At 53.9% G+C, this 27,000-nt stretch overlaps 1 protein-coding gene across 4 annotated transcripts in view; it reads left to right on the top strand.

The window, feature by feature from the left end:
* The window catches only part of TRANK1 (tetratricopeptide repeat and ankyrin repeat containing 1), a 2,632,183-nt gene that overhangs the window by 1,364,427 nt on the left and 1,240,756 nt on the right, over positions 1-27,000 (top strand). For all 4 annotated transcript variants that reach the window (XM_069613200.1, XM_069613201.1, XM_069613199.1 and 1 more), the window contains one exon: positions 2,918-3,103. In XM_069613200.1, coding sequence (XP_069469301.1) covers positions 2,918-3,103 — 186 coding nt within the window. The remainder of the gene's footprint in view (positions 1-2,917; positions 3,104-27,000) is intronic.

The raw sequence follows: 27,000 nt of genomic DNA, 5'->3' as shown, positions 1-27,000 counted from the left end.
CTCTTACTGTTGAAGTGCTTGTAACTTCTGCAACTCACAAGTTTAATCAGCTTGTGGCCCTTGATTTGATTCTTCACTTTATCAACGACTCCTAAGAACTTGTGCAAAGACTTTTCCATTTGCTTACCTGAAGTGCTGCATCCTATACAAAGACTTTTGCCCATTGACTTTGGATTAGCCTATTTGAATTGAATGACTCTTCTAAGTGCTATCTGAAAGTATTTGCCTGCTTATGAATATTTGTAATTTCTTGTGTACCAATACCCTTTGCCTTGTACTAACCTTTTAAGAGTGTTCTGAATGCCAACAGTAAGATATGAATGTCCCCAGCGCCCTTGTTACTGAAGTCACCTGTGGGTGTAGGTTGTGTCTGTGGGCCATCCCAAAAGAGTTTTGTCTGATTCAGAAATTCAGAATGTACAGTATTGAAGTATATTTGTGTGGTACTATTCTAATTGCTCTCTTCTGAAGAAGGCTTTATAACTGACTGATAAATTATTTTTTATGCAAGAAACCTTGAGTGTAAGAGTTTATTTGAATACCTGTAATTGTGAATCTTTGTGTAACTCCACTACAGCTCACATTTCCCCTCTTGAAATAAGCATGGGTGCTCAACACGCGACCAAAACTGTGTAGTACAAGCTTATACCAAAGGTTGGGTTGCCTATACCTGTAGTCCTAGTTGTTTGTAGTGTTCTCAGAGGGTACTGCATACAAACTTTGCTTAACAACTACTGCTCACATTGACCCCTCCTGAGATAAGCCTGGCTGATAGGCCACACTACCAACCTTTGTAGTTCAGACTTATACCAAAGGTTGGGTCCCAATTGCCAGGAGGCTGAGGTTGTTGTAGTGCACTGAAAGGGTACTACCCCAAATCTTTACCTAACATTCGTCATGAGTGTAATATCGTTATTTGAGCTTTTATGAGTCACTTTTACTAACCCCATCGCTAATTTTTGTGATAAATAGTCCACTCAGAGTGGACTGGAGGCAGTTGTTTGGGCTATTGAATTTTTATTAAACATTTTATATAATAAAAACATTTATTTTGTGTACATTAAACCATTGAGCACAGAAATGTTACTGCAGGTGGAATATGTTCTGAATGGAGTATGACTAAACTAGAGAGATGATGATAGATGTTTGGTTGGAGTCACGATAAACACATGTGTCTCCCACAAGTGTTCTTTCTTCCCCATATTTGACCCACCATAAGGATATTAACGGGCCCTCTGGAGTTTTCCAAGTCCAGGCAATCATGATCCTCTCTGCTAGGAGGAGCTGAATAATAAGTTTGGGTGTAGCCCCAGATTTTGGGTAAACACACAGAATCAGAGTACCCAGGAGGATCACTTAAAGCATTTGCCTGGTTGATGGCTTCAATCTCAGCGAGTACTTCTTCCCAGAAGGTCTGAGCAGTAGGACAATCCCACCACATGTGTAAGTAAGTGCCTTGCGTCACGCAATTTCGCCAGCATTGCAGGTCCAACGAGTTCTGAATGTGGTTGAGCCGCATTGGGGGGATAGTACCAACGAAGAAGTAATTTAAGAGCACATTCTTTGTTCGTCACACAGGTTTAGGAGGAGTAGCTTCTTGTCCAGATGTCCACCCAAGCATGGTCCTCGTTCGAACAACCCAGGTCTTTTTCCCATTGTGTCATATACGCAGGACGAAGTCAGCATGTCCTCCTGCATCAACTTGTATAGTTTTGATATGTTCCCCCCAGTTAGTCCCTCCTGCAAAGTGAGTTCATTTGGGTTGCAGTCATGTACAGCCCTTTGTCGGACCAGCGGGTGCATGTACCAGTGACGGAGTTGGGCGTAGGAGAATAACTTACTTTCTGTTTCAGAGTGCCCCTCACAGATGCTGCTGTGCACTTCATGCCACTACTCCCTGTTGTGCACTAGTAATGGAAGGTCTCAGTGGGCGATCGAGTGTCCGCACCACTGCTTCTCTTCCTCCCCTACAGTCCTGCTGCAACTACTAGGCTCTGCGTTTCAACACAGTATTCTGGATGATTGCGCTCTAGTGAGGTGTTAAGGTCCGCACTGTGCCTTTGCAGCTCATTGTTTGGGCCAATGGTGGCCACAATGTTACGGGCATGGATTCCTGTTCTTTTCCTAAGGAAAGTGGAAAATTTCGAGTTTTTACACATTTTTTCTGAATGAATTCACATTTTTCAAATTAACTTCAACACTCCTACTTCTATAAATGTTTTCTATGGAGAATTGCTGCTTCCACATACTTTTGAAATACAATTCAAAGGAAAGGTGCTAGAATTAGAACCTCACAAGTTTTGTAGCTACTGTGCTCTATTCCCTACTAAAAGATTTGTGACCTCACAAAGTCTGTGCATGCAGTTCACGCTTCCCAACCAAAAGTAGGCAGTCATCTCGGAAAGTAAATAGTTTGTAATCAGTTCATAGAAGTTCCACTTGGTATTTAACCTTACTCCTTTGTTCATAAAGAAGTATTCTGTGAGCTATTAGCTAGTAATTATAAAAAATGTTACCACTGTGGGCTTAATGTAACCCTGCACTGCTTTTCTAACTGATAAACTCCTTGGCTGTCGTGCGAGAACAGCAGTGCAAGTATCTGGGATTTTTAGGTTTACTTGCCAATGATGGGAGTAATCTGAGGTTTAGATAACATGGCCTTGAAATGGTATTGGTACCTGACCTTTTACTGTTATTATAAACATTCCATATGGTGAGACTACCAGACCATATCATGGCAATACATAAGAAATTATGATATTCCCTGGACATATGTTGGGAATAGCTGTCAAAAGGATTGACTACCTGGGCTTCAGATGCCTTTGCTTGGAAAATGATCATTAAATGCATGTACAGCAGCCAACTATTGTTTGTGTCAATGCTTGTTGCATTATGTATACATTTTTTTTCTCAACAGTCTCTCCTGATGGATATGGAGCCGTAGGGGAAAAACCCATTCGAACCTGCTTAAAAAGGAATGATTTTGAATCTTCTTATTTTCTCCTGTCCAGAGGAGCCAATCCCCAGAGTGTATCTTTTCAGGAAGGCGACACACCTCTACATGCTTCAGTTTCCATCATTTTAAACCCAAAAGTTGAACAAAGTAAGTATTTTACTTTCGATAGAGTATTCTGTTGAAAGTGCTTTGTACTAGTTTTCCCAATATGTTGCGGTCCACTCCCAATGTAAGCTACTGGAACAGTGGTCATCAAAGTATGTGTGCTGAGGCCCTGTTGAGTGAAAGAAAGTGGGTTCCCTCTCCATTCCTTTAGCAGGTGCACCGCCCCCTGACCACCACAAATGAAAATAGATGATTGCATTTGCACAATGATTGTCAAATATTATAAAATCCAACAGGCAAGTGTTCCAATCAGGGATAATGTCTTGATGGCTGTGAATCTCGACATTTATTCTGGCTAGTACATACCTGTTGGGGTTATGCTATGGCAATCATAAGAGTACAATAAATCACTAGTCTAGCTTAATATTTTGCATACAGTATCTGATATATAAATCAGAAACACTTAAAAAATGTTTTTACGTTTATTGTGATTTACTGATATAGAAACCAAATCACACAAGAATTCATCTTTTATTCATGTGAAATAAAATCACAGGTAACAAACACGAAACATACAAAAATATCCCCCAAAACGCCTCTAATGACTAACGGAGACCAAATATTCCTGAACTCCAGAGAATCGCTCGTATCATGATCAACCTCATGTCCATGTAAGAACACACCATGAGTGTCAACAAAGACTGCCCTTCATTAAATAACAGAGACCAGCTACACCTAATCTAGATGGTAACTTTATCCAAGGTCAACCTATGGAGGTACACTACGTACAGACAAACTCAATTAATCAGCCATGTAACCTGTAACATACATTTCGGTGGATCATGTTGGTATAACTGCCTTCATCAGGACCAAGATGTATTAACCTGTGAATGAAACAAAACTTGTATGACAAAGGAAGGTATACGGTTATGTGGATAAAATAATGCATAGGATTGCCAAACCCTCAATTGGTGAACTGTGGGGCATAGACAAACACGCACCAAAACCTAAGACTTTGTTACTGTTTGTAGGGACTTGGTAAATCTGCACGAGCTCCGCATCTAAGGGGTCCATTCAAAGATGATATCTAAAACCATAGCATGGAAACATTTATGTACACGTAAAGCGTAAAAACGCCAGAGTAGAGGGAGAAAATAGTTTGTACAAACCAGCTTACTGTGGGCAAAGCAGCCATGGTAGGCAAAACGGCAAACTAGTAGGATCCTATATGGAAATGATGGAACACAGTGCCAGTCGAAATTGAAGGCATATTCAAGGGACAACAAAATAGATGTTTAACCGAATTAGACATCAAATTTCCCCCTCTCAAGATGATAAATTGCAATAAAGTACTTTCAGTACAGCTGAAGGATCAACTACTCCACTTGTCTTGGCATGAAAACTCAAGCCGTCAACTCGGCTCGTGCGACATAGAAATGGCGTGTCTCAATGTAAGGAAGCAGAATTGCAAGATTCAGCTAAGGCGATAAACTGGGGGAGCAACACTGCTTTCAGTGAAGAACAGAAACTTGAAACTCTGGAAGGTGGGGGAAAGGAGTCAGAGAAGAACATCCAGGATCACTGAAAGACACACAGGTATCTCCCCGACAGCTCAAATCAACAAGATTTCTATGTTAGTAAAAATCCATTCGTGATATTCAGGGAATTGGATAAGGGCCAAAGAGACAATGTACAATTGTCAACCCTAATTATAAATCATAAAGATGGGAAGATAATGGTGAGAGAGGAGGAAATGAGAACATTTGCTTCTCCAGCATGGGGTCTGGCATGGATTCACATGCTCATGAATATTCCCCGTCGTCAGGCTGGGAATCCTCGGTAAAGAAAAAACCAGTATCAGTTTCGTTTCTGATCTGTCTTTCGTAGTAACAACCAATCACTGGTCTCTGCGTCATACTGACCACAGCCAATGACTGCCCTCTACCTAAGCACCGCCTCTGGCAGCCATCTTCAGATTTTTACTGCACGTTCATGTGTTGGGATCCTCGTGCTATTGCTCTCGAGCGTTAGTGCTATTTTATCACGTTTTTTCTCAAAAACTTTGTTTTTTCGGTCAAAAGAGCCTCAAGCTCCACCGACTCACTATCCGATCAACGGGGACCCGTGTCGGATTCGTCTGCGCCCCTCAAGGGTGAAGATTCGTCGAGCTACGCTTTTGGAGGACTCCAGAAGTTTCTCAGGCCCGGTCATGGCCCAGGAGAAGGGAAGCTCGACGCCCGGAAAGCTGTTCAGGGTCTGCCCTGGATGCCAGCTGCAGAACGTCTTCAAGGAGGACGAACACTCCTTTTGTCTCTACTGCCTACATGAGGACAAGACGCACGTGGAGAAGGACTGTGCGTTTTGCGGCAACATGTTGGAGCGGACCATGAAGGACCGCCATCAACGTCTCGCCAACTGGCTAGAAGGGAAGAGCCCGTCCGGCGAGAAGAAGAAGAAGAAATCTGAGCGGTCTTCTAAGCCCTTTGAGGACGCCCCGGCGACGGGGGTCCAACATAAGGCCAAGCACCGCGAGTCCGCTGGCACCGGGAGCGCCGAACGGTCGGGCTCTACGGTCGCCAGGCAGGGCGCACCCTCCCCGGCACCATCAACCACGAGCCAACGCTCTGGGTCGGGTAAGAGGAAGGCCGAGCACCCGGCGAAGCTCCTGGAGAGGCCCCGGTCGAGCTCGAAAGCCCCATCGGAGGGGGAGCGAGGCGGTGTCCCCCCCCTCAAGGATAAGGCGGTGAGCGCACCTAAGGTGGTGAAGGCCTTAATCCATCCGGCCAAGCCCTCTATCGAAACTGTCGCGGCGGCCCTGGCTCAGCCTGTGCAGGCTACACCAGTGGTGGCGACCTCGGGGCTCAGAGTCTCCCTGCCACCTCGGAGGGCGTCATCCTTTGTGCCCATCGATAGGACCCCCGTGAAATCCCCCGTGGGGAAGAAAAGGGGGGGGCAGGGCGTCGTCGTAGATTCGGCCTCAACCTCGGAGGAGGAGCTGGTCGAAGTCTTAAGCCACGGCCTCGGCGTGGAAGAAGACCGACCCGTCGGGATGGATCCCGACGCAGGTGACGACGACATCGTCGAGGGTACCGACGGGGTCCCTGATCGCCCGTCGGATTCCCCTCTGCCAGCGCCGCGAGACAACTCGGCGGCCATTTTGTTGGCTATACAGTCCTTATGCTCAGAGATAAGGACGAGACTACCGTTGCCGACGGAACCTCTCCCGTCGGGGGACCCAGAACCGGGACCTTCTGGTGTTCCCCCTACCAAGAAAAGAAGGATCCACCCTCCGCCTCCTTTTCAGCCGTCGCGCCCCTTCCAGCCCTCCTCCCCGTCCACCCGAGGGGATGATACGGGGACTGACACGGCAGCGACGGGTACGGACGACGAGGTATACGACGAGGATGTACCGTCGTCGCCTCCCACCAGGGCTTCTCCGCCCGACGAGATTGGATCGTTCCACTCCATGATCTCCAGGGCATCCGAGCTTTTTCAACTCTGCCCTGAGGAGAAGAAGAAGGAAGGTTTCCTTTATCAGCGGCGCGAGGCCAAGAGGAAGACGGTCCTCTCAGTGCCTCTATTGGACGACATTTGGGATGAGGGCCTCACCCTCCTCAAGAACCCTTCCACGACGCCAGCTAGAAGAGACCGGTACGAGAAGAAGTACCGGGTCCCGGACACGGCCCCCCTGTGCCTCTGGGCGCAGCCTACCCCGGACTCCGTCGTCTCCGCAGCGGCCAGGAAGAAAGCGGGGGGGGTGCGGCCTCCACATCGACTTCCCCACCGGACGGTGAGGGAAAGAAATTGGACGCTATGGGACGCTGAGTCATCTCGTCGGCAGCGACGACGATTAAAGCGGCCAACGCCTTGGCTATCGTGGCCCGCTACGGCAGGGAGCTCTGGTACAAACTGGCTCCCCTGCTGGACTTCCTGCCGGACGACAAGAGGACAGAGGCCCTGGAGATCCTGCAGGAAGGTGAGGTGGCGTCGGACCACGCCATCTCCGTTGCGACGGACATCGCCGACACTGGGTTCCGCCAGTTGGGCAACGGCGTTTGCCTTAGGCGGCGTGGATGGCTCAAGGCTACGGACTTCCGTCAAGACGTTCAGACCAGAGTCCTGGACATGCCCTTTGATGGGAACAACCTGTTTGGCAAAACAGTGGACGATTCCCTTCAGGCCATTAAAGCGGACACTGAGACGGCCCGGGCCCTGGGAGTTCTGCAGCAACGACGGACGCCCTTTCGGAGCAGCGGAGGCAAGGGCGCCTCCAAAGGTTCCGGCGGCGGTTTCTCCACCTACCGTCAAGCGGCCCGCTCGTCGTCTAAGGAGGCCTACAGAGGACGAGGCAAGTCTGGCGGACTCCGCCGTCGTCACCAAGGAGGTCAAGGCGGCAAAGCCTCGTCCAAGCAGGATTGAACCGACCGTGGGGTCGGGCCCCCACCGAAGCACCCCGGTGGGAGGCCGGCTGGCGAGCTTCGTCAGCGTGTGGGAGTCCATCTCCACCGACCGTTGGGTGCTGGACGCCTTGGCCCGGGGCCACGCGCTCGAGTTTCAAAGAAGGTGTCCACGCGTCCCCCCCGTGGCCAGGAAAGAACTTCACGTCCCTCAACTTCTCCTGGAGGTAAAGGCGATGCTCAGGAAGGGCGCCATCGAACTCGTCCCAAAGAGGCTTCGGGGCTCCGGAGTGTACTCGAGATACTTCCTCGTGAAGAAGAAGACGGGGGGATGGCGCCCCATCCTGGACCTGCGACGTCTGAACAAGTTCATCAAGGCGCAAAAGTTCCGGATGGTCACCCTCCAGCACGTCCTGGGTCAGCTGGAGGAAGGAGACTTCCTGTCGTCGTTGGATTTGGAGGATGCCTACTTCCATATTCCCATCCTAAAGGGGCACCGAAAATTCCTCAGGTTTGTGGTCCAAGGGCGTCATTACCAGTTCAAAGCCCTCCCCTTCGGTCTACGGTCGGCACCCAGGGTGTTCACCAAGTGCCTCGCACCGGTGGCGGCGCAGGTGCGCCGCGAGGGGATCCACGTCTACCCCTACCTGGACGACTGGCTCATCCGAGCCAAGACGAGGGAGCTCGCCGTCGTTCACACGGCAAGGACCGTCCAACTTCTCACGGACCTGGGATTCTCCGTGAACTACGCCAAATCCCACCTGGTACCCGCGCAAGACGCTCTGTTTCTGGGAGCGAGGCTCAACACAGTGTCTCTTCTGGCCTCCCTGTCGGAGGAGAGGACCAGGACCATCCTGGGCAAGGTGCAACGGATGTTGGTGGCCGACGCGGCCAAGGTGAGGTCCATCAAGTCCCTCCTCGGAATGATGTCTTCCTACATCTACCTCATTCCCATGTGCAGGCTCCGGATGCGCCCGTTGCAGGAGTTCCTGGACGCGCGCTGGATCCAAACGACGGGCAGCTTCGAGGAAAGGATCACTCTCGACGAGAGTTTCCGACGAGCGATCCGGTGGTGGGACACCCGCGCGCATCTGACGGCGGGCATGGACTTCCAGACCCCAGCCCACCAGGAGACAGGGACCACGGATGCGCACACCGAAAATCTACACGCAAGGGGCCTTTGGCTCCCGACGGAGAAATCCTTACATATCAACGTCCTGGAGCTCCGTGCAGTGTTTTGGGCCCTCAGGTCCTTCCTTCCGTCCCTCAAGGGCAAGGTGGTGAGGATCTTCACCGACAACACCACCACCATGTTTTACATCAGAAAACAGGGCGGAACCAGGTCCCCAGCACTGTCCAAGGAGGCGCAGGACCTGTGGCATTGGGCAGTTGCCCAAGGGATGTTTCTGGTGCCGTTTCATCTGGCAGGGATAAAAAACACCATCGCCGACTCACTCAGCAGGGAGCTGCGCTCGTGCCACGAGTGGGAACTACGGCAGGATCTAGTGGATCGCCTCTTCCGACGGTGGGGCACACCCCAGATCGACCTGTTCGCGACGGCGACGAACTCCAAGTGCCGGAGGTTCGCCAGCAGGTTTCCCCAGGCGAGGAGCATGGGCGATGCTTTCTCGTTCCCCTGGGAGGGCCTGTTCCTCTACGCGTTCCCTCCTTTGCCACTGCTAATCCGGCTCGTCAACCAGCTCAAGAGGTCACGGTGCAGGATGATCCTCGTCGCACCTGCGTGGCCGAGGCAGATATGGTTCCCGGACCTTCTGGACTTGTCAGCGTCCCCGCCAATCAAGCTGCCGGTGGACGCGGATCTGCTCTCCAGGGAAGGAGGCGCCATCCTCCACCACGACCCGAAATCGCTGAACTTGCAGGCCTGGCTCCTGCAGCGCTAGAGTTTGGAGGATACGACATACCGGCCGACTGCAGAGAGGTTCTTGCAAAGGCCAGGGCGTCCTCGACTCTTAAATGCTACGGACACAAATGGAAGAGGTTCTCTGTCTGGTGCCACGCACAGAAGATTAACCCTCTACGGATTACGGCTCCCCAAGTTCTGCCGTACGTGCTGACACTGGCCAAAGCTGGACTGGCACACGCGTCCATCAAGATTCATCTGGCTGCGATCTCCCGATACACCAGGACCACGGGACGGACGTCCTTGTGGTCTCATCGTCTGGTGAAAGAGTTCATGAAGGGACTGTTCAGATCGTTCCTGCCGGTGAAGGCTCCGGCCCCGGCGTGGGAGCTCAACGTGGTGCTGACCAAGCTCATGGGACCTCCGTTCGAGCCTCTGCACTCGGCCCCGTTGAAGTTTCTGTCGTGGAAGACAGCGTTTCTTGTGGCCATCACCTCCGCACGACGGGTGGGAGAGATCCAGGCCCTTTCCTGCAAGGCCCCGTACTTGACTTTTCACGACACGAGGGTGGTGCTCAGGACGCACCCCTCCTTCATGCCCAAGGTACCGTCGGACTTCCATCTCAACGAACCCTTGGTGTTGCCTGTATTCTTCCCGTCGCCTTCGTCGCCGGCTGAGAGGACTTTGCACTCGCTGGATGTGGCTAGAGCACTGACGTTCTACGTGGACCGCACGAAGTGTTTTCGGAAGACGTCACAACTCTTTGTGAACTTTGGACCTGTCAATCAGGGGAAGGCTCTCTCGAAGGCTTCCATTTCCAGATGGCTCTCCGGCTGTATCATGTACTGTCATCGGTTGGCAAACCGACCGCTGCCCGGCCGTCCGAGAGCCCATTCCACCAGAGCGATCGCAGCTACCACGGCGTTCCTTTCTGGTGTGCCCCTGCTGGACATATGCAGGGCTGCTACGTGGAGGTCGACGCACACCTTCACGAAGTTCTACTGCGTCGATCGGGATTCCAGGGAGGAGTCCAGGGTCGGCCAAGCAGTGCTGCGCAACCTGTTCGCCTGAGGTGAGCCTGGTGAGGAGGTAAGATGCTTAATGTTGAGTTCGATGCAATGCTTAATGTTGAGCCTTTGCCACCTCCCGTGGTTGTGCATGTGTGTACTGCTATGTATTCCTTATTCATGAGCATGTGAATCCATGCCAGACCCCATGCTGGAGAAGGAACAAGTTACTTACCTGTAACTGTTGTTCTCTAGCATGGGTCTGGCATGGATTCACATGCGAACCCTCCCGCCTACTCCTCTGCGGCTCTTCACTTGGTCATACTGCCACTTCACGTGCTTCCAAATCTGAAGATGGCTGCCAGAGGCGGTGCTTAGGTAGAGGGCAGTCATTGGCTGTGGTCAGTATGACGCAGAGACCAGTGATTGGTTGTTACTACGAAAGACAGATCAGAAACAAAACTGATACTGGTTTTTTCTTTACCGAGGATTCCCAGCCTGACGACGGGGAATATTCATGAGCATGTGAATCCATGCCAGACCCATGCTGGAGAACAACAGTTACAGGTAAGTAACTTGTTCCTTCATCAGCGTCGACTTTAAACAGCTTTTTCCCCTAAACTACTTCTTGGACAAATAAATTCCATGACACCGTCGGTGTTAAAGCCAACATAGTTTGATGTCGGCCTTAACAATTTCCCTCTCGCCTTTTTTAAAACTCTGAGACGATGAATGAGAGTTTCAAGGATCAGGCAATTCTTCTTGCTATGGTCCACTCAGTTAATTTACATTGAATCTTTTATCACCTCTTTGCAGACAAGGGTGGACCATGAGGCAGAAACTTCTAGTCAGATGCAAAACAAATTACAGGAGGCTTTGGAGTCTGAGCACATGGATAAAAAGATGCTGCTGGTATCATTGCTGAAAACTATTCATGAAAAACCAACAGAACCTTCAGCTCAACCTCTCCCCGTAATTCGACAAACGGAAAGCATCATGTTACATGTGGAAAATTTACAAGGAACATCTGGAGTGGACGCTGTAGTGAAGGGGAAATCAGTGGGCCAATTTAAAACCACTCGAGCAGTGTGCGAAGATGCCTCCAGGGAGCGTAATAAAGAATCGCCTTCAATGATGCAGAAAGGCTCAGAAGTTGAGAAGGGCAAGACAAAAGTACCCCTTAAACCAACTATGGCTTCTATTGTGAAAAATGCTAGCGAAAAAGAGATTAAGGATGTAATCCCCTCCACTGCCGCTTTCTCAATCTTTCAGCGGTCCAAGAATACGAAATGCGCCAGTGAGAGGGAGGATGACATATTGAGTAATACAAAATAAAAAAAATAGGCCTTCAGTGAAGAACGGAAAGTCGAACGAGGAGAGACATTTTCTAAGAAATGCATCGATGCCACTGGTACCTACCCATGTGAAAGATTGTTAGGGAGAATTCTCATTTATGTGCTAATTCCTTTCAACCTTAGAGACCCCCAACTCTTTTGCTGAACTTAGGGCTTTTTATTTTTAACCTTGGAGCGAGACCTTTTTCTCACTCTCTCATGTGTTTTAACCTGATTTGGATTTTTGTGTTTTCACTGTTTTTGGAGTCTGACAAACTCCGTAGGCATCTGCTTTTTGTATGGTGACACACGGCACCTTCAGTGCAGTGTCACAGAGAAATAATTTTAGATTTCTCATAAGGTTTAACTACATTTTCTTGTGCGAACTACAGTTCCCAAGAATAGTTCAGTGAAATTGACGTTACTTAACTTTACTCTTTGTAGGTCCAGCAGACACCATCTTATGGGGAGTGCTGGGGGGGGGGGGTTACCTACTAGCCCCTTATCTTACATTCTCATGTAAAAATGTTATGTTACCCTCACTACTTTAAATGGCTGGTGGCAATGGTTTAATTTTCCTACTATTGTGATTTTCTACCGCATGCTGAATCCTCAGCTGCAGTATAGCACCCATGGGTGACCATTTTGTCAAAATGGCCCCAGTCTTCTTTTTTTGCCATTTTCTGATTGTGAGGCCTTTCGTGGGTTTTACTCTGTGCGTTGAATCAGGTCTGAGCCGTTTGTTCGTTTTGGCTTTGGCGGGCTTTAGCCCTGAAGCCTGCCTCTGGTTCCAGTGTGTCTGGAAAAGCAGGATGTGAGAGAGATTCCCGAAACTCCCCTGTCCTTTGTCTCTAGGAATGCCTGAATGCAAACAGTCCTGATTGGCTGGCTGGCTGTCCTTTTAGGACAGCCAGCCAGCCAACCAGCCAAGCAGGGTGGCTGTCCTTTTAGGACAGCCACCCTGCTGTGTAACTGGCAGCCTAGGCAGTGCATGAATAGGAGAAGCATGCTTAAAAGGTGAGGGTTTTGGGACTAGAGGCAGTGGGAGACATACCTGACAAAGAAACCTTGAACAAAACTTGCTGAATCCTCCTGGACCTTTGAATTGCCCGGTGAAGCCCTGCTGCTGTGCTGAAACTCTTTTTTCTGATAGACAAGAGAAGCTCTGGAAGGGACGACTTCTTGCCTTGCTTTAGTGGGACCAACTAAGCCCGAGACGAACTCCACTGGACCATCTTCCTTGATCAGCTGTACTTCTTCACTGCGGCAAGAACCAAGTGCCAGGGGTAGAGAAATCCGTAGTCGAGTGCAACATCTGAAATCCGCCCAGAAGCTCCAGTTCTCCAGCATGGGGTCTGGCATGGATTCACATGCTCATGAATATTCCCCGTCGTCAGGCTGGGAATCCTCGGTAAAGAAAAAAAAAACAGTATCAGTTTCGTTTCTGATCTGTCTTTCGTAGTAATAACCAATCACTGGTCTCTGCGTCATACTGACCACAGCCAATGACTGCCCTCTACCTAAGCACCGCCTCTGGCAGCCATCTTCAGATTTTTACCGCACGTTCATGTGTTGGGATCCTCGTGCTATTGCTCTCGAGCGTTAGTGCTAATTTTTCACGTTTTTTTCTCAAAAACTTCGTTTTTTCCGGTCAAAAGAGCCTCAAGCTCCACCGACTCTCCATCCGATCAACGGGGACCCGTGTCGGATTCGTCTGCGCCCCTCAAGGGTGAAGATTTCGTCGTGCTACGTTTTGGAGGACTCCAGAAGCTTCTCAGGCCCGGACATGGCCCAGGAGAAGGGAAGCTCGACGCCCAGAAAGCTGTTCAGGGTCTGCCCTGGATGCCAGCTGCAGAACGTCTTTAAGGAGGACGAACACTCCTTTTGTCTCTACTGCCTGCATGAGGACAAGACGCACGTGGAGAAGGACTGTGCGTTTTGCGGCAATATGTCGGAGCGGACCATGAAGGACCGCCATCAACGCCTCGCCAACTGGCTGGAAGGGAAGAGCCCGTCAGGCGAGAAGAAGAGGAAGAAATCCGAGCGGTCTTCTAAGACCTTTGAGGACGCCCCGGTGACGGGGGTCCAACACAAGGCCAAGCACCGCGAGTCCGCTGGCACCGGGAGCGCCGAACGGTCGGGCTCTACGGGCGCCAGGCAGGGCGCACCCTCCCCGGCACCTTCAGCCACGAGCCAACACTCTGGGTCGGGTAAGAGGAAGGGCGAGCACAAGGCGAAGCTCCTGGAGAGGCCCCGGTCGAGCTCGAAGGCCCCATCGGAGGGGGAGCGAGGCAGTGTCCCCCCCTCAAGGATAAGGCGGTGAGCGCACCTAAGGTGGTGAAGGCCTTAATCCATCCGGCCAAGCCCTCTATCGATACTGTCGCGGCGGCCCTGGCTCAGCCTGTGGAGGCTACACCAGTGGTGGCGACCTCGGGGCTCAGAGTCTCCCTGCCACCTCGGAGGGAGTCCTCTTTTGTGCCCATCGATAGGACCCCCGTGAAATCCCCAGCGGGGAAGAAAAAGGGGGGGCAGGGCGTCGTCGTAGATTCGGCTTCAACCTCGGAGGAAGAGCTGATCGAGGTCTTAAGCCACGGCCTTGGCGTGGATGAAGACCGGCCCGTCGGGATGGATCCCGACGCAGGTGACGACGACATCGTCGAGGGTGCCGACGGGGCCCCTGATCGCCCATCGGATTCCCCTCTGCCAGCACCGCAAGACAACTCGGCGGCCATTTTGTTGGCTATACAGTCCTTATGCTCAGAGATAAGGACGAGACTACCGTTGCCGACGGAGGAACCTCTCCCGTCGGGGGATCCTGAACCGGGACCTTCTGGTGTTCCCCCGCCCAAGAAAAGAAGGATTCACCCTCCACCTCCTTTTCAGCCGTCGCGACCCGTCCAGCCCTCCTCCCCGTCCACCCGAGGGGATGATACGGGGACTGACACGGCAGCAACGGGTACGGACGACGAGGTATACGATGAGGATCTACCGTCGTCACCTCCCACCAGGGCTTCTCCGCCCGACGAGATTGGATCGTTCCACTCCCATGATCGCCAGGGCATCCGAGCTTTTCCAACTCTGCCCTGAGGAGAAGAAAAAGGAAGGATTCCTTTATCAATGGCGCGAGGCCAAGAGGAAGACGGTCCTCGCGGTGCCTCTACTGGACGACATTTGGGATTAGGGCCTCGCCCTCCTCAAGAACCCTTCCACGACGCCAGCTAGAAGAGACCGGTACGAGAAGAAGTACCGGGTCCCGGACGCGGCCCCCCTGTGCCTCTAGGCGCAGCCTACCCCGGACTCCGTCGTCTCCGCGGCGGCCAGGAAGAAAGCGGGGGGGGTGCGGCCTCCGCAGCGACTTCCCCACCGGACGGGGAGGGAAAGAAATTGGAGGCTATGGGACGCAGGGTCATCTCGTCTGCAGCGACGACGATTAAAGCGGCCAACGCCTTGGCTATCGTGGCCCGCTACGACAGGGAGCTATGGTACAAATTGGCTCCCCTGCTGGACTTCCTACCGGACGACAAGAGGGCGGATGCCCTGGAGATCCTACAGGAAGGTGAGGTGGCGTCGGACCACGCCATCACTATTGCGACGGACATCGCCGACACTGGGTTTCGCCAGTTGGGCAACGGCGTGTGCCTTAGGCGGCGTGGATGGCTCAAGGCTACGGACTTCCGTCTAGACGTACAGACCAGAGTCCTGGACATGCCGTTCGATGGGAACAACCTGTTTGGGAAAACAGTGGACGATTCCCTTCAGGCCATTAAAGCAGACACTGAGACGGCCCGGGCCCTTGGGGTTCTACAGCAACGACGGCCGCCCTTTCGGAGCGGCAGAGGCAAGGGCGCCTCCAAAGGTTCCGGCGGCGGTTTCTCCACCTACCGTCAAGCGGCCCGCTCGTCGTCTCAGGAGGCCTACAGAGGACGAGGCAAGTCTGGCGGACCCTGCCGTCGTCGCCAAGGAGGTCAAAGCGGCAAAGCCTCGTCGAAACAGGATTGAACCGGCCGTGGGGTCGGGCCCCCACCGAAGCACCCCGGTGGGAGGCCGGCTGGCGAGCTTCGTCAGCATGTGGGAGTCCATCTCCACCGACAGTTGGGTGCTGGACGCCTTAGCCCGGGGCCACGCGCTCGAGTTTCAAAGAAGGTGTCCACGCGTCCCCCCCGTGGCCAGGAAAGAGCTTCATGTCCCTCAGCTTCTCCAGGAGGTAAAGGCGATGCTCAGGAAGGGCGCCATCGAACTCGTCCCAAAGAGGCTTCGGGGCTCCGGAGTTTACTCGAGATACTTCCTCGTGAAGAAGAAGACGGGAGGATGGCGCCCCATCCTAAACCTGCGACGTCTGAACAAGTTCATCAAGGCGCAGAAGTTCCGGATGGTCACCCTCCAGCACGTCCTGGGTCAGCTGGAGGAAGGAGACTTCCTGTCGTCGTTGGATTTGGAGGATGCCTACTTCCATATTCCCATCCTAAGGGGGCACCGAAAATTCCTCAGGTTTGTGGTCCAAGGGCGTCACTACCAGTTCAAAGCCCTCCCCTTCGGACTACGGTCGGCACCCAGGGTATTTACCAAGTGCCTTGCACCGGTGGCGGCGCAGCTGCGCCGCGAGGGGATCCACGTCTACCCCTACCTGGATGACTGGCTCATCCGAGCCAAGACGAGGGAGCTCGCCGTGGAGCACACGGCAAGGACCGTCCAACTTCTCACGGACCTGGGATTCTCCGTGAACTACGCCAAGTCCCACCTGGTAGCCGCGCAAAACGCACTGTTTCTGGGAGCAAAGCTCGACACAGTGTCCCTTCTGGCCTCCCCGTCGGAGGAAAGGACCAGGTCCATCCTGGGCAAGGTACAGTGGATGTTGGTTTCCGACGCGGCCAAGGTGAGGTCCATCAAGTACCTCCTCGGAATGATGTCTTCTTGCATCTACCTCATTCCCATGTGCAGGCTCCGGATGCGCCCATTACAGGAGTTCCTGGACGCGCGCTGGATCCAAACGACGGGCGGCTTCGAGGAGAGGATCACACTCGACGAGAGTTTCCGCCGAGCGGTCCGGTGGTGGGGCACCCGCGCGCATCTGACGGCGGGCATCGACTTCTAGACCCCAGACCACCAGGAGACAGTGACCACGGATGCCTCCCTGGAAGGGTGGGGAGCGCACACCGAAAATCTGCACGCGAGAGGCCTTTGGCTCCCGACGGAGAAGTCCCTCCATATCAACGTCCTGGAGCTCCGTGCAGTGTTCTGGGCCCTCATTCCTTCCTTCCGTCCCTCAAGGGCAAGGTGGTGAGGATCTTCACCGACAACACCACCACCATGTTTTACATCAGGAAACAGGGCGGAACCAGGTCCCCAGCACTGTCCAAGGAGGCGCAGGACCTGTGGCATTGGGCCGTCGCCCAAAGGATGTTTCTGGTGCCGTTTCATCTGGCAGGGATAAAAAACACCATCGCCGACTCACTAAGCAGGGAGCTGCGCTCATGCCACGAGTGGGAACTACGGCAGGATCTAGTGGATCGCCTCTTCCGACGGTGGGGCACACCCCAGATCGACCTGTTCGCGACAGCGACGAACTCCAAGTGCCGGAGGTTCGCCAGCATGTTTCCCCAGGCGAGGAGCATGGGCGATGCTTTCTCGTTCCCCTGGGAGGGCCTGTTCCTCTACGCGTTCCCTCCTTTGCCACTGCTAATCCGGCTCGTCAACCAGCTCAAGAGGTCACGGTGCAGGATGATCCTCGTCTCACCTTCGTGGCCGAGGCAGATATGGTTCCCGGACCTTCTGGACTTATCAGCGTCCCCGCCAATCAAGCTGCCGGTGGACGCGGATCTACTCTCCAGGGAAGGAGGCGCCATCCTCCACCACGACCCGAAATCGCTGAACTTGCAGGCCTGGCTCCTGCAGCGCTAGAGTTTGGAGGATACGACATACCGGCCGACTGCAGAGAGGTTCTTGCAAAGGCCAGGGCGTCCTCGACTCTTAAATGCTACGGACACAAATGAAAGAGGTTCTCTGTCTGGTGCCACGCCCAGAAGATTAACCCTCTACGGATTACGGCTCCCCAGGTACTGCCGTACCTGCTGACGCTGGCCAAAGCTGGACTGGCACACGCGTCCATCAAGATTCATCTTGCTGCGATCTCCCGATACACCAGAACCACGGGCCGGACGTCCTTGTGGTCTCATCGTCTGGTGAAAGAGTTCATGAAGGGACTGTTCAGATCGTTCCCGCCGGTGAAGGCTCCGGCCCCGGCGTGGGAGCTCAACGTGGTGCTGACCAAGCTCATGGGACCTCCGTTCGAGCCTCTGCACTCGGCCCCGTTGAAGTTTCTGTCGTGGAAAACAGCGTTTCTTGAGGCCATCACCTCCGCACGACGGGTGGGAGAGATCCAAGCCCTTTCCTGCAAGGCCCCGTACTTGACTTTTCACGACACGAGGGTAGTGCTATGGACGCACCCCTCCTTCATGCCCAAGGTACCGTCGGACTTCCATCTCAACGAACCCTTGGTGTTGCCTGTGTTCTTCCCGTCGCCGGCTGAGAGGACTTTGCACTCGCTGGATGTGGCTAGAGCGCTGAAGTTCTACGTGGACCGCACGAAGTGTTTTCGGAAGACGTCACAACTCTTTGTGAATTTTGGACCTGTCAATCAGGGGAAGGCTCTCTCGAAGGCTTCCATTTCCAGATGGCTCTCCGGCTGTATCATGTACTGTCATCGGTTGGCAAACCGACCGCTGCCTGGCCGTCCGAGAGCCCATTCCACCAGAGCGATTGCAGCCACCACGGCGTTCCTTTCTGGTGTGCCCCTGCTGGACATATGCAGGGCTGCTACGTGGAGGTTGACGCACACCGTCACGAAATTCTACTGCGTCGATCGGGATTCCAGGGAGGAGTCCAGGGTCGGCCAAGCAGTGCTGCGCAACCTGTTCGCCTGAGGTGAGCCTGGTGTGGAGGTAAGGTGCTTAATGTTGGGTTTGATGTAATGCTTAATGTTGAGCATTTGCCACCTCCCGTGGTTGTGCATGTGTGTACTGCTATGTATTCTTTATTCATGAGCATGTGAATCCATGCCAGACCCCATGCTGGAGAAGGAACAAGTTACTTACCTGTAACTGTTGTTCTCCAGCATGGGTCTGGCATGGATTCACATGCGAACCCTCCCGCCTACCCCTCTGCGGCTCTTCACTTGGTCATACTGCCACTTCTCCAGCATGGGGTCTGGCATGGATTCACATGCTCATGAATATTCCCCGTCGTCAGGCTGGGAATCCTCGGTAAAGAAAAAACCAGTATCAGTTTCGTTTCTGATCTGTCTTTCGTAGTAATAACCAATCACTGGTCTCTGCGTCATACTGACCACAGCCAATGACTGCCCTCTACCTAAGCACCGCCTCTGGCAGCCATCTTCAGATTTTTACCGCACGTTCATGTGTTGGGATCCTCGTGCTATTGCTCTCGAGCGTTAGTGCTATTTTTTCGCGCTTTTTCACAAAAACTTCGATTCTTTCGGTCAAAAGAGCCTCAAGCTCCACCGATTCTACATCCGATCAACGGGGACCCGTGTCGGATTCATCTGTGCCCCTCAAGGGTGAAGATTTCGTCGAGCTACGCTTCGGAGGACTCCAGAAGCTTCTCAGGCCCGGTCTCGGAGATGGCCCAGGAGAAGGGAAGCTCGACGCCCGGAAAGCTGTTCAGGGCCTGCCCTGGATGCCAGCTGCAGAACGTCTTCAAGGAGGACGAACACTCTTTCTGCCTTTACTGCCTTCATGGGGACAAGACGCACGTGGAGAAGGACTGTGCGTTTTGCGGCAACATGTCGGAACGGACCATGAAGGACCGCCATCAACGTCTCGCCAGCTGGCTGGAGGGTAAGAGCCCGTCTGGCGAGAGGAAGAAGAAATCTGAGCGGTCTTCTAAGACCTTTGAGGGCGCCCCGGCGACGGGGGCCCAACATAAGGCCAAGCACCGCGAGTCCGCTGGCACCGGGAGCGCCGAACGGTCGGGCTCTACGGGCGCCAGGCAGGGCGCACCCTCCCCGGCACCATCAACCACGAGCCAACGCTCTGGGTCGGGTAAGAGGAAGGCCGAGCACCCGGCGAAGCTCCTGGAGAGGCCCCGGTCGAGCTCTATGGCAGAGGAGGAGCGTGGCAGTGCCCCCTCCCTCAAGGATAAGGCGGTGAGCGCACCTAAGGTGGTGAAGGCCTTGATCCATTCGACCAAGCCCTCTATCGAAACGGTCGCGGCGGCCCTGGCCCAGCCTGTGGAGGCTGCACCAGTGGTGGCGGCCTCGGGGCCCAGAATCTCCCTGCCTCCTCGGAGGGAGTCTTCTTTTGTGCCCATCGATAGGACCCCCGTGAAACCCTCCGTGGGGAAGAAGAAGGGGGGGCAGGGCGTCGTCGTAGATTCGGCCTCAACCTCAGAAGAGGAGCTGATCGAGGTCTTAAGCCACGGCCTAGGCGTGGAACAAGACCAGCCCGTCGGAATGGGCCCCGACGCAGGTGACGACGACGACATCGTCGAGGATACCGACGGGGCCCCTGCTCGCCCGTCGGATTCCCCTTTGCCAGCGCCGCAAGACAACTCAGCGGCCATTTTGTTGGCTATACAGTCCTTATGCTCCGAGATAAGGACGAGACTACCGTTATCGACGGAGGAACCTCTCCCGTCGGGGGATCCAGAACCGGGACCTTCTGGTGTTCCCCCTACCAAGAAAAGAAGGATCCATCCACCGCCTCCTTTTCAACCGTCGCGCCCCGTCCAGCCCTCCTCCCCGTCCACCCGAGGGGATGATACGGGGACTGACACGGCAGCGACGGGTACGGACGACGAGGCATACGACGAGGATTTTCCGTCGTCGCCTCCCACCAGGGCTTCTCCGCCCGACGAGATTGGATCGTTCCACTCAATGATCGCCAGGGCATCCGAGCTTTTCCAACTCTGCCCTGAGGAGAAGAAAAAGGAAGGCTTCCTTTACCAACGGCGCGAGGCCAAGAGGAAGACGGTCCTCGCAGTGCCTCTGTTGGACGACATTTGGGATGAGGGCCTTTCCCTCCTCAAGAACCCTTCCACGACGCCGGCGAAAAGAGACCGGTACGAGAAAAAGTACCGGGTCCCGGACTCGGCCCCCCTATGCCTCCGGGCGCAGCCTACCCCGGACTCCGTCGTCTCCGCGGCAGCCAGGAAGAAAGCGGGGGGGGTGCGGCCTCCACGTCGACTTCCCCGCCGGACGGCGAGGGAAAGAAATTGGATGCCATGGGACGTAGAGTCATCTCGTCGGCGGCGACGACCATTAAAGCGGCCAACGCCTTGGCTATCGTGGCCCGCTACGACAGGGAACTCTGGTACAAGATAGCTCCCCTGCTGGATTTTCTGCCGGACGACAAGAGGGCGGAGGCCCTTGAGATCCTGCAGGAAGGTGAGGTGGCCTCGGACCACGCCATCACCGTGGCGACGGACATCGCCGACACTGGGTTCCGCCAGATGGGCAACGGCGTTTGCCTTCGACGTCGTGGATGGCTCAAGGCTACGGACTTTCGGCAGGACGTCCAGACCAGGGTCCTGGACATGCCCTTCGACGGGAACAACCTGTTTGGGAAGACAGTGGACGATTCCCTTCAGGCCATCAAGGCGGATACTGAGACGGCCCGGGCCCTTGGAGTACTGCAGCAACGGCAGACGCCCTTTCGGAGCGGCGGAGGCAAGGGCGCCTCCAAAGGTTCCGGCGGTGGTTTCGCTTCCTACCGTCAAGCGGCCCGCTCGTCGTCGCAAGAGGCCTACAGAGGACGAGGCAAGTCTGGCGGACCCCGCCGTCGTCGCCAAGGAGGCCAAGGCGGCAAGGCCGCGTCCAAGCAGGATTGAACCGGCCGTGGGGTCGGGCCCCCACCGAAGCACCCCGGTGGGAGGCCGGCTGGCGGGCTTCGTCAGCGTGTGGGAGTCCATCTCCACCGACCGTTGGGTGCTGGACGCCCTGGCCCGGGGCCACGCGCTCGAGTTTCAAAGAAGGTGCCCGCGCGTCCCCCCCGTGGCCAGGAAAGAACTTCACGTCCCTCAACTTCTCCTGGAGGTAAAGGCGATGCTCAGAAAGGGCGCCATCGAACTCGTCCCAAAGAGGCTTCGGGGCTCCGGAGTCTACTCGCGATACTTCCTCGTGAAGAAGAAGACGGGAGGATGGCGCCCCATCCTGGACCTGCGACGCCTGAACAAGTTCATCAAGGCGCAGAAGTTCCGGATGGTCACCCTCCAGCACGTCCTGGGTCAGCTGGAGGAAGGAGACTTCCTATCGTCGTTGGATTTGGAGGATGCCTACTTCCACATTCCCATCCTAAAGGGGCACCGAAAATTCCTCAGATTCGTGGTCCAAGGGCGTCATTACCAGTTCAAAGCCCTTCCCTTCGGACTACGGTCGGCACCCAGGGTTTTCACCAAGTGCCTCGCACCGGTGGCGGCGCAGCTGCGCCGCGAGGGGATTCACGTCTACCCCTACCTGGACGACTGGCTCATCCGCGCCAAGACGAGGGAGCTCGCCGTGGCCCACACGGCAAGGACCGTCCAACTCCTCACGGACCTGGGATTCTCCGTGAACTACGCCAAATCCCACCTGGTGCCCGCGCAAGTCGCACTGTTTCTGGGAGCGAGGCTCGACACAGTGTCCCTTCTGGCCTCCCCGTCGGAGGAGAGGACCAGGACCATCTTGGGCAAGGTGCAACGGATGTTGGTGGCCGACGCGGCCAAGGTGAGGTCCATCAAGTCCCTCCTCGGGATGATGTCTTCCTGCATCTACCTCATTCCCATGTGCAGGCTCCGGATGCGCCCGTTGCAAGAATTCCTGGATGCGCGTTGGATCCAGACGACGGGCAGCTTCGAGGAAAGGATCAAGCTCGACGAGAGTTTCCGACGAGCGATACGGTGGTGGGGCACCCGCGCGCATCTGACGGCGGGCATGGACTTCCAGACCCCAGCCCACCAGGTGACTGTGACCACGGATGCCTCCCTAGAAGGGTGGGGAGTGCACACCGAAAATCTGCACGCAAGGGGACTCTGGCTCCCGACGGAGAAGTCCCTGCATATCAACGTCCTGGAGCTCCGTGCAGTGTTTTGGGCCCTCAGGTCCTTCCTTCCGTCCCTCAAGGGCAAGGTGGTGAGGATCTTCACCGACAACACCACCACCATGTTTTACATCAGGAAACAGGGCGGAACCAGGTCCCCAGCGCTGTCCAAGGAGGCGCAGGACCTGTGGCATTGGGCCGTCGCCCAAGGGATTCTTCTGGTGCCGTTTCATCTGGCAGGGATAAAAAACACCATCGCCGACTCACTCAGCAGGGAGCTGCGCTCGTGCCACGAGTGGGAACTACGGCAGGATCTGGTGGATCGCCTCTTCCGACGGTGGGGCACACCCCAGATCGACCTGTTCGCGACGGCGACGAACACCAAGTGCCGGAGGTTCGCCAGCAGGTTTCCCCAGACGAGGAGCATGGGCGATGCTTTCTCGTTCCCCTGGGAGGGCCTGTTCCTCTACGCGTTCCCTCCCTTGCCTCTGCTAATCCGGCTCGTCAACCAGCTCAAGAGGTCACGGTGCAGGATGATCCTCGTCGCACCTGCGTGGCCGAGGCAGATATGGTTCCCGGACCTTCTGGACTTGTCGGCGTCCCCGCCAATCAAGCTGCCGGCGGACGCGGATCTACTCTCCAGGGAAGGAGGCGCCATCGTCCACCACGACCCGAAGTCGCTGAACTTGCAGGCCTGGCTCCTGCAGCGCTAGAGTTTGGAGGATACGACATACCGGCCGATTGCAGAGAGGTTCTTGCAAAGGCCAGGGCGTCCTCGACTCTTAAATGCTACGGACACAAATGGAAGAGGTTCTCTGTCTGGTGCCACGCACAGAAGATTAACCCTCTACGGATTACGGCTCCCCAAGTACTGCCGTACCTGCTGACGCTGGCCAAAGCTGGTCTGGCACACGCGTCCATCAAGATTCATCTTGCTGCGATCTCCCGGTACACCAGAACCACGGGCCGGACGTCCTTGTGGTCTCATCGTCTGGTGAAAGAGTTCATGAAGGGACTGTTCAGATCGTTCCCGCCGGTGAAGGCTCCGGCCCCGGCGTGGGAGCTCAACGTGGTGCTGACCAAGCTCATGGGACCTCCGTTCGAGCCTCTGCACTCGGCCCCGTTGAAGTTTCTATCGTGGAAAACAGCTTTTCTCGTGGCCATCACCTCCGCACGACGAGTGGGAGAGATCCAGGCCCTTTCCTGCAAGGCCCCGTACTTGACTTTCCACGACACGAGGGTAGTGCTCAGGACGCACCCCTCCTTCATGCCCAAGGTACCGTCGGACTTTCATCTCAACGAACCCTTGGTGTTACCTGTGTTCTTCCCGTCGCCTTCGTCGCCGGCTGAGAGGACTTTGCACTCGCTGGATGTAGCTAGAGCGCTGAAGTTCTACGTGGACCGCACGAAAGGTTTTCGGAAGACGTCACAACTCTTTGTGAACTTTGGACCTGTCAATCAGGGGAAGGCTCTCTCGAAGGCTTCCATCTCCAGATGGCTCTCCGGCTGTATCATGTACTGTCACCGGTTGGCAAACCGACCGCTGCCTGGCCGTCCGAGAGCCCATTCCACCAGAGCGATCGCAGCTACCACGGCGTTCCTATCTGGTGTGCCTCTGCTGGACATATGCAGGGCTGCTACGTGGAGGTCGACGCACACCTTCACGAAATTCTACTGCGTCGACCGGGATTCCAGGGAGGAGTCCAGGGTCGGCCAAGCAGTGCTGCGCAACCTGTTCGCCTGAGGTGAGCCTGGTGAGGAGGTAAGATGCTTAATGTTGAGTTGATGTGATGCTTAATGTTGAGCCTTTGCCACCTCCCGTGGTTGTGCATGTGTGTACTGCTATGTATTCTTTATTCATGAGCATGTGAATCCATGCCAGACCCCATGCTGGAGAAGGAACAAGTTACTTACCTGTAACTGTTGTTCTCCAGCATGGGTCTGGCATGGATTCACATGCGAACCCTCCCGCCTACCCCTCTGCGGCTCTTCACTTGGTCATACTGCCACTTCACGTGCTTCCAAATCTGAAGATGGCTGCCAGAGGCGGTGCTTAGGTAGAGGGCAGTCATTGGCTGTGGTCAGTATGACGCAGAGACCAGTGATTGGTTATTACTACGAAAGACAGATCAGAAACGAAACTGATACTGGTTTTTTCTTTACCGAGGATTCCCAGCCTGACGACGGGGAATATTCATGAGCATGTGAATCCATGCCAGACCCATGCTGGAGAACAACAGTTACAGGTAAGTAACTTGTTCCTTCACGTGCTTCCAAATCTGAAGATGGCTGCCAGAGGCGGTGCTTAGGTAGAGGGCAGTCATTGGCTGTGGTCAGTATGACGCAGAGACCAGTGATTGGTTATTACTACGAAAGACAGATCAGAAACGAAACTGATACTGGTTTTTTTTTCTTTACCGAGGATTCCCAGCCTGACGACGGGGAATATTCATGAGCATGTGAATCCATGCCAGACCCATGCTGGAGAACAACAGTTACAGGTAAGTAACTTTTTTCGAGTCCCCTAAGGACCCTCCAGAAGCAGGACGACCAGAGATTGAGTTATGTCACAGTAATTTATAAAGCATTCACTAGAAGGAGGCAATCTATATCACACAAAAATATACTTCAGTACTTCACAAGATCAGGTTCTGGGGCATTTAAACTACTTTGAAGGAGGAGCAAAATGGCACTCGGGGCATTTGAAGTAGGAGCAAAAAGGCATAAGTTAATAAAACAAATATTACAGTTACTCTAAAACAGTGCAAATAGTTTGAGTTTGCCAGAGGAGTTGATTCAATGCAATAGGTTAGGCCAAAGTCAATGGGCTAAAGCAGTTCTGGAAGTTAAACGGAAAAGTCTTTGCCATAGGTCTCAGAAGTAGTTTGTCAAAGAAAGATTCATATGTCAGGTCACAAGCTGACTAGGCCTGCAAGTTGCCAAAGTTTCACGCACTTTCGCAGTGAGAGGTAAGTTCTCTTGGTCGGGTTTTCACAGCATTTTACAATGAAGAAAAAGATGCAGCTGAAGATGTCTGTTCCTGGCAGTTCCTGCAGATCTCGCTGTTCCTGAGCCTCTGTCGTGGGGACAAGAGGGAAGATGTCAGGGGACTCCTGCACTGTGACTGGTAAGAAAGCTGACAAAGGCGAATCTTCAATTCCGGTAGCTGTAGTCGAGCACACAAACTGGTGTGCTTCTCCCTGGCTATTCAGTTTCCTGCAGCACTCTGAGGAAAATTCAACCAGCTCTGAGAATGGTATCCAGGTGGCTTACGAGATGATTGGTCCCACAAACTCAAAGGGAGAAGTCATCCTTTAAGGGCTTAGCTGTTGAGATGAACTTGGCTATTCGGACCTGCAGCAGGGCTTCACCGGACCAACCAACGGTCCAGTAGTTGCAGATGCCATCCTCTTCCAGCTCGTCTTCGGTTCTTTCGTTCAGTGGTCGACTCTGCCTTCCAAGCCAAGAGACTCGGCTTTTAAACAGTTTTCTCCCATTAATTCAACCCTAGCTGCCACTCACCCAGCAGGGTGGCTGTCCTTGCCGGACATTCAGCCAGCCAATCACGCCAGAGTGCATTTGGGTCTCCTAGGAGACTAAGCACAGGGAGTTTCAGGCACCTACCTCAATTCCTGCCCACCCCAGACACTCGGGCGCCAGAAGCGGTCTTCAGGCATGAAGCCCGCCGGAGGCGTAGGAACAAAGGGACCAAACTTGGTTTGGTGCGCAGAGACAAACTCTAGAAGGACCGTTCCAAAAAGAAATGGCATGAAAAGAATACCGGGACCCGTTTAAACAAAGTAGGCTCAGACGCCATCTTGAAAAACATGGCTCCCATGATTTAATGCTACCGGTGTTCACGGTTGAGAAAAATCATGGTAGTTTGTTGTAAAACCACTGCCACCAGCCATTTCTAGAGGAAAGGGTAGCATGTGACTGCTACATGAGTTTCTAGACTTAGGGGATACTAGGTAACCCCTCCAGCACTCAATTGTAAGATAGTGTGTGCTGGGTCTAGGAATTTGGAAAGACTAGTAAAGTCAATTTCACTTTACTTTCTCTGGGAAACAGTAGTTTATCCCAGATAAGGTATTTAAACCTTGGGACAGCCTAAAAGGCTTCCCCTTTGTCACTGCACTGTGGGTGCTGTGTGACACAAATGAAAAGATGATGCCTGTGGAGTTGTCTAAAACTCCATAATCAAAGAACACAAGAGTAAAACACACATCAAAATACATGAGAGTGTGGGAAAAAGGGTTCACACTCTCTCCAGGTAAATAAATCAAGTCCTCCAAATCCAGCCAAGTTGC

This window comes from Ambystoma mexicanum, chromosome 5p, assembly GCF_040938575.1.
Source record: "Ambystoma mexicanum isolate Mex_15411 chromosome 5p, UKY_AmexF1_1, whole genome shotgun sequence".
Lineage (NCBI taxonomy): Eukaryota > Metazoa > Chordata > Amphibia > Caudata > Ambystomatidae > Ambystoma > Ambystoma mexicanum.
This window is presented reverse-complemented; position numbering and strand designations above follow the sequence as displayed.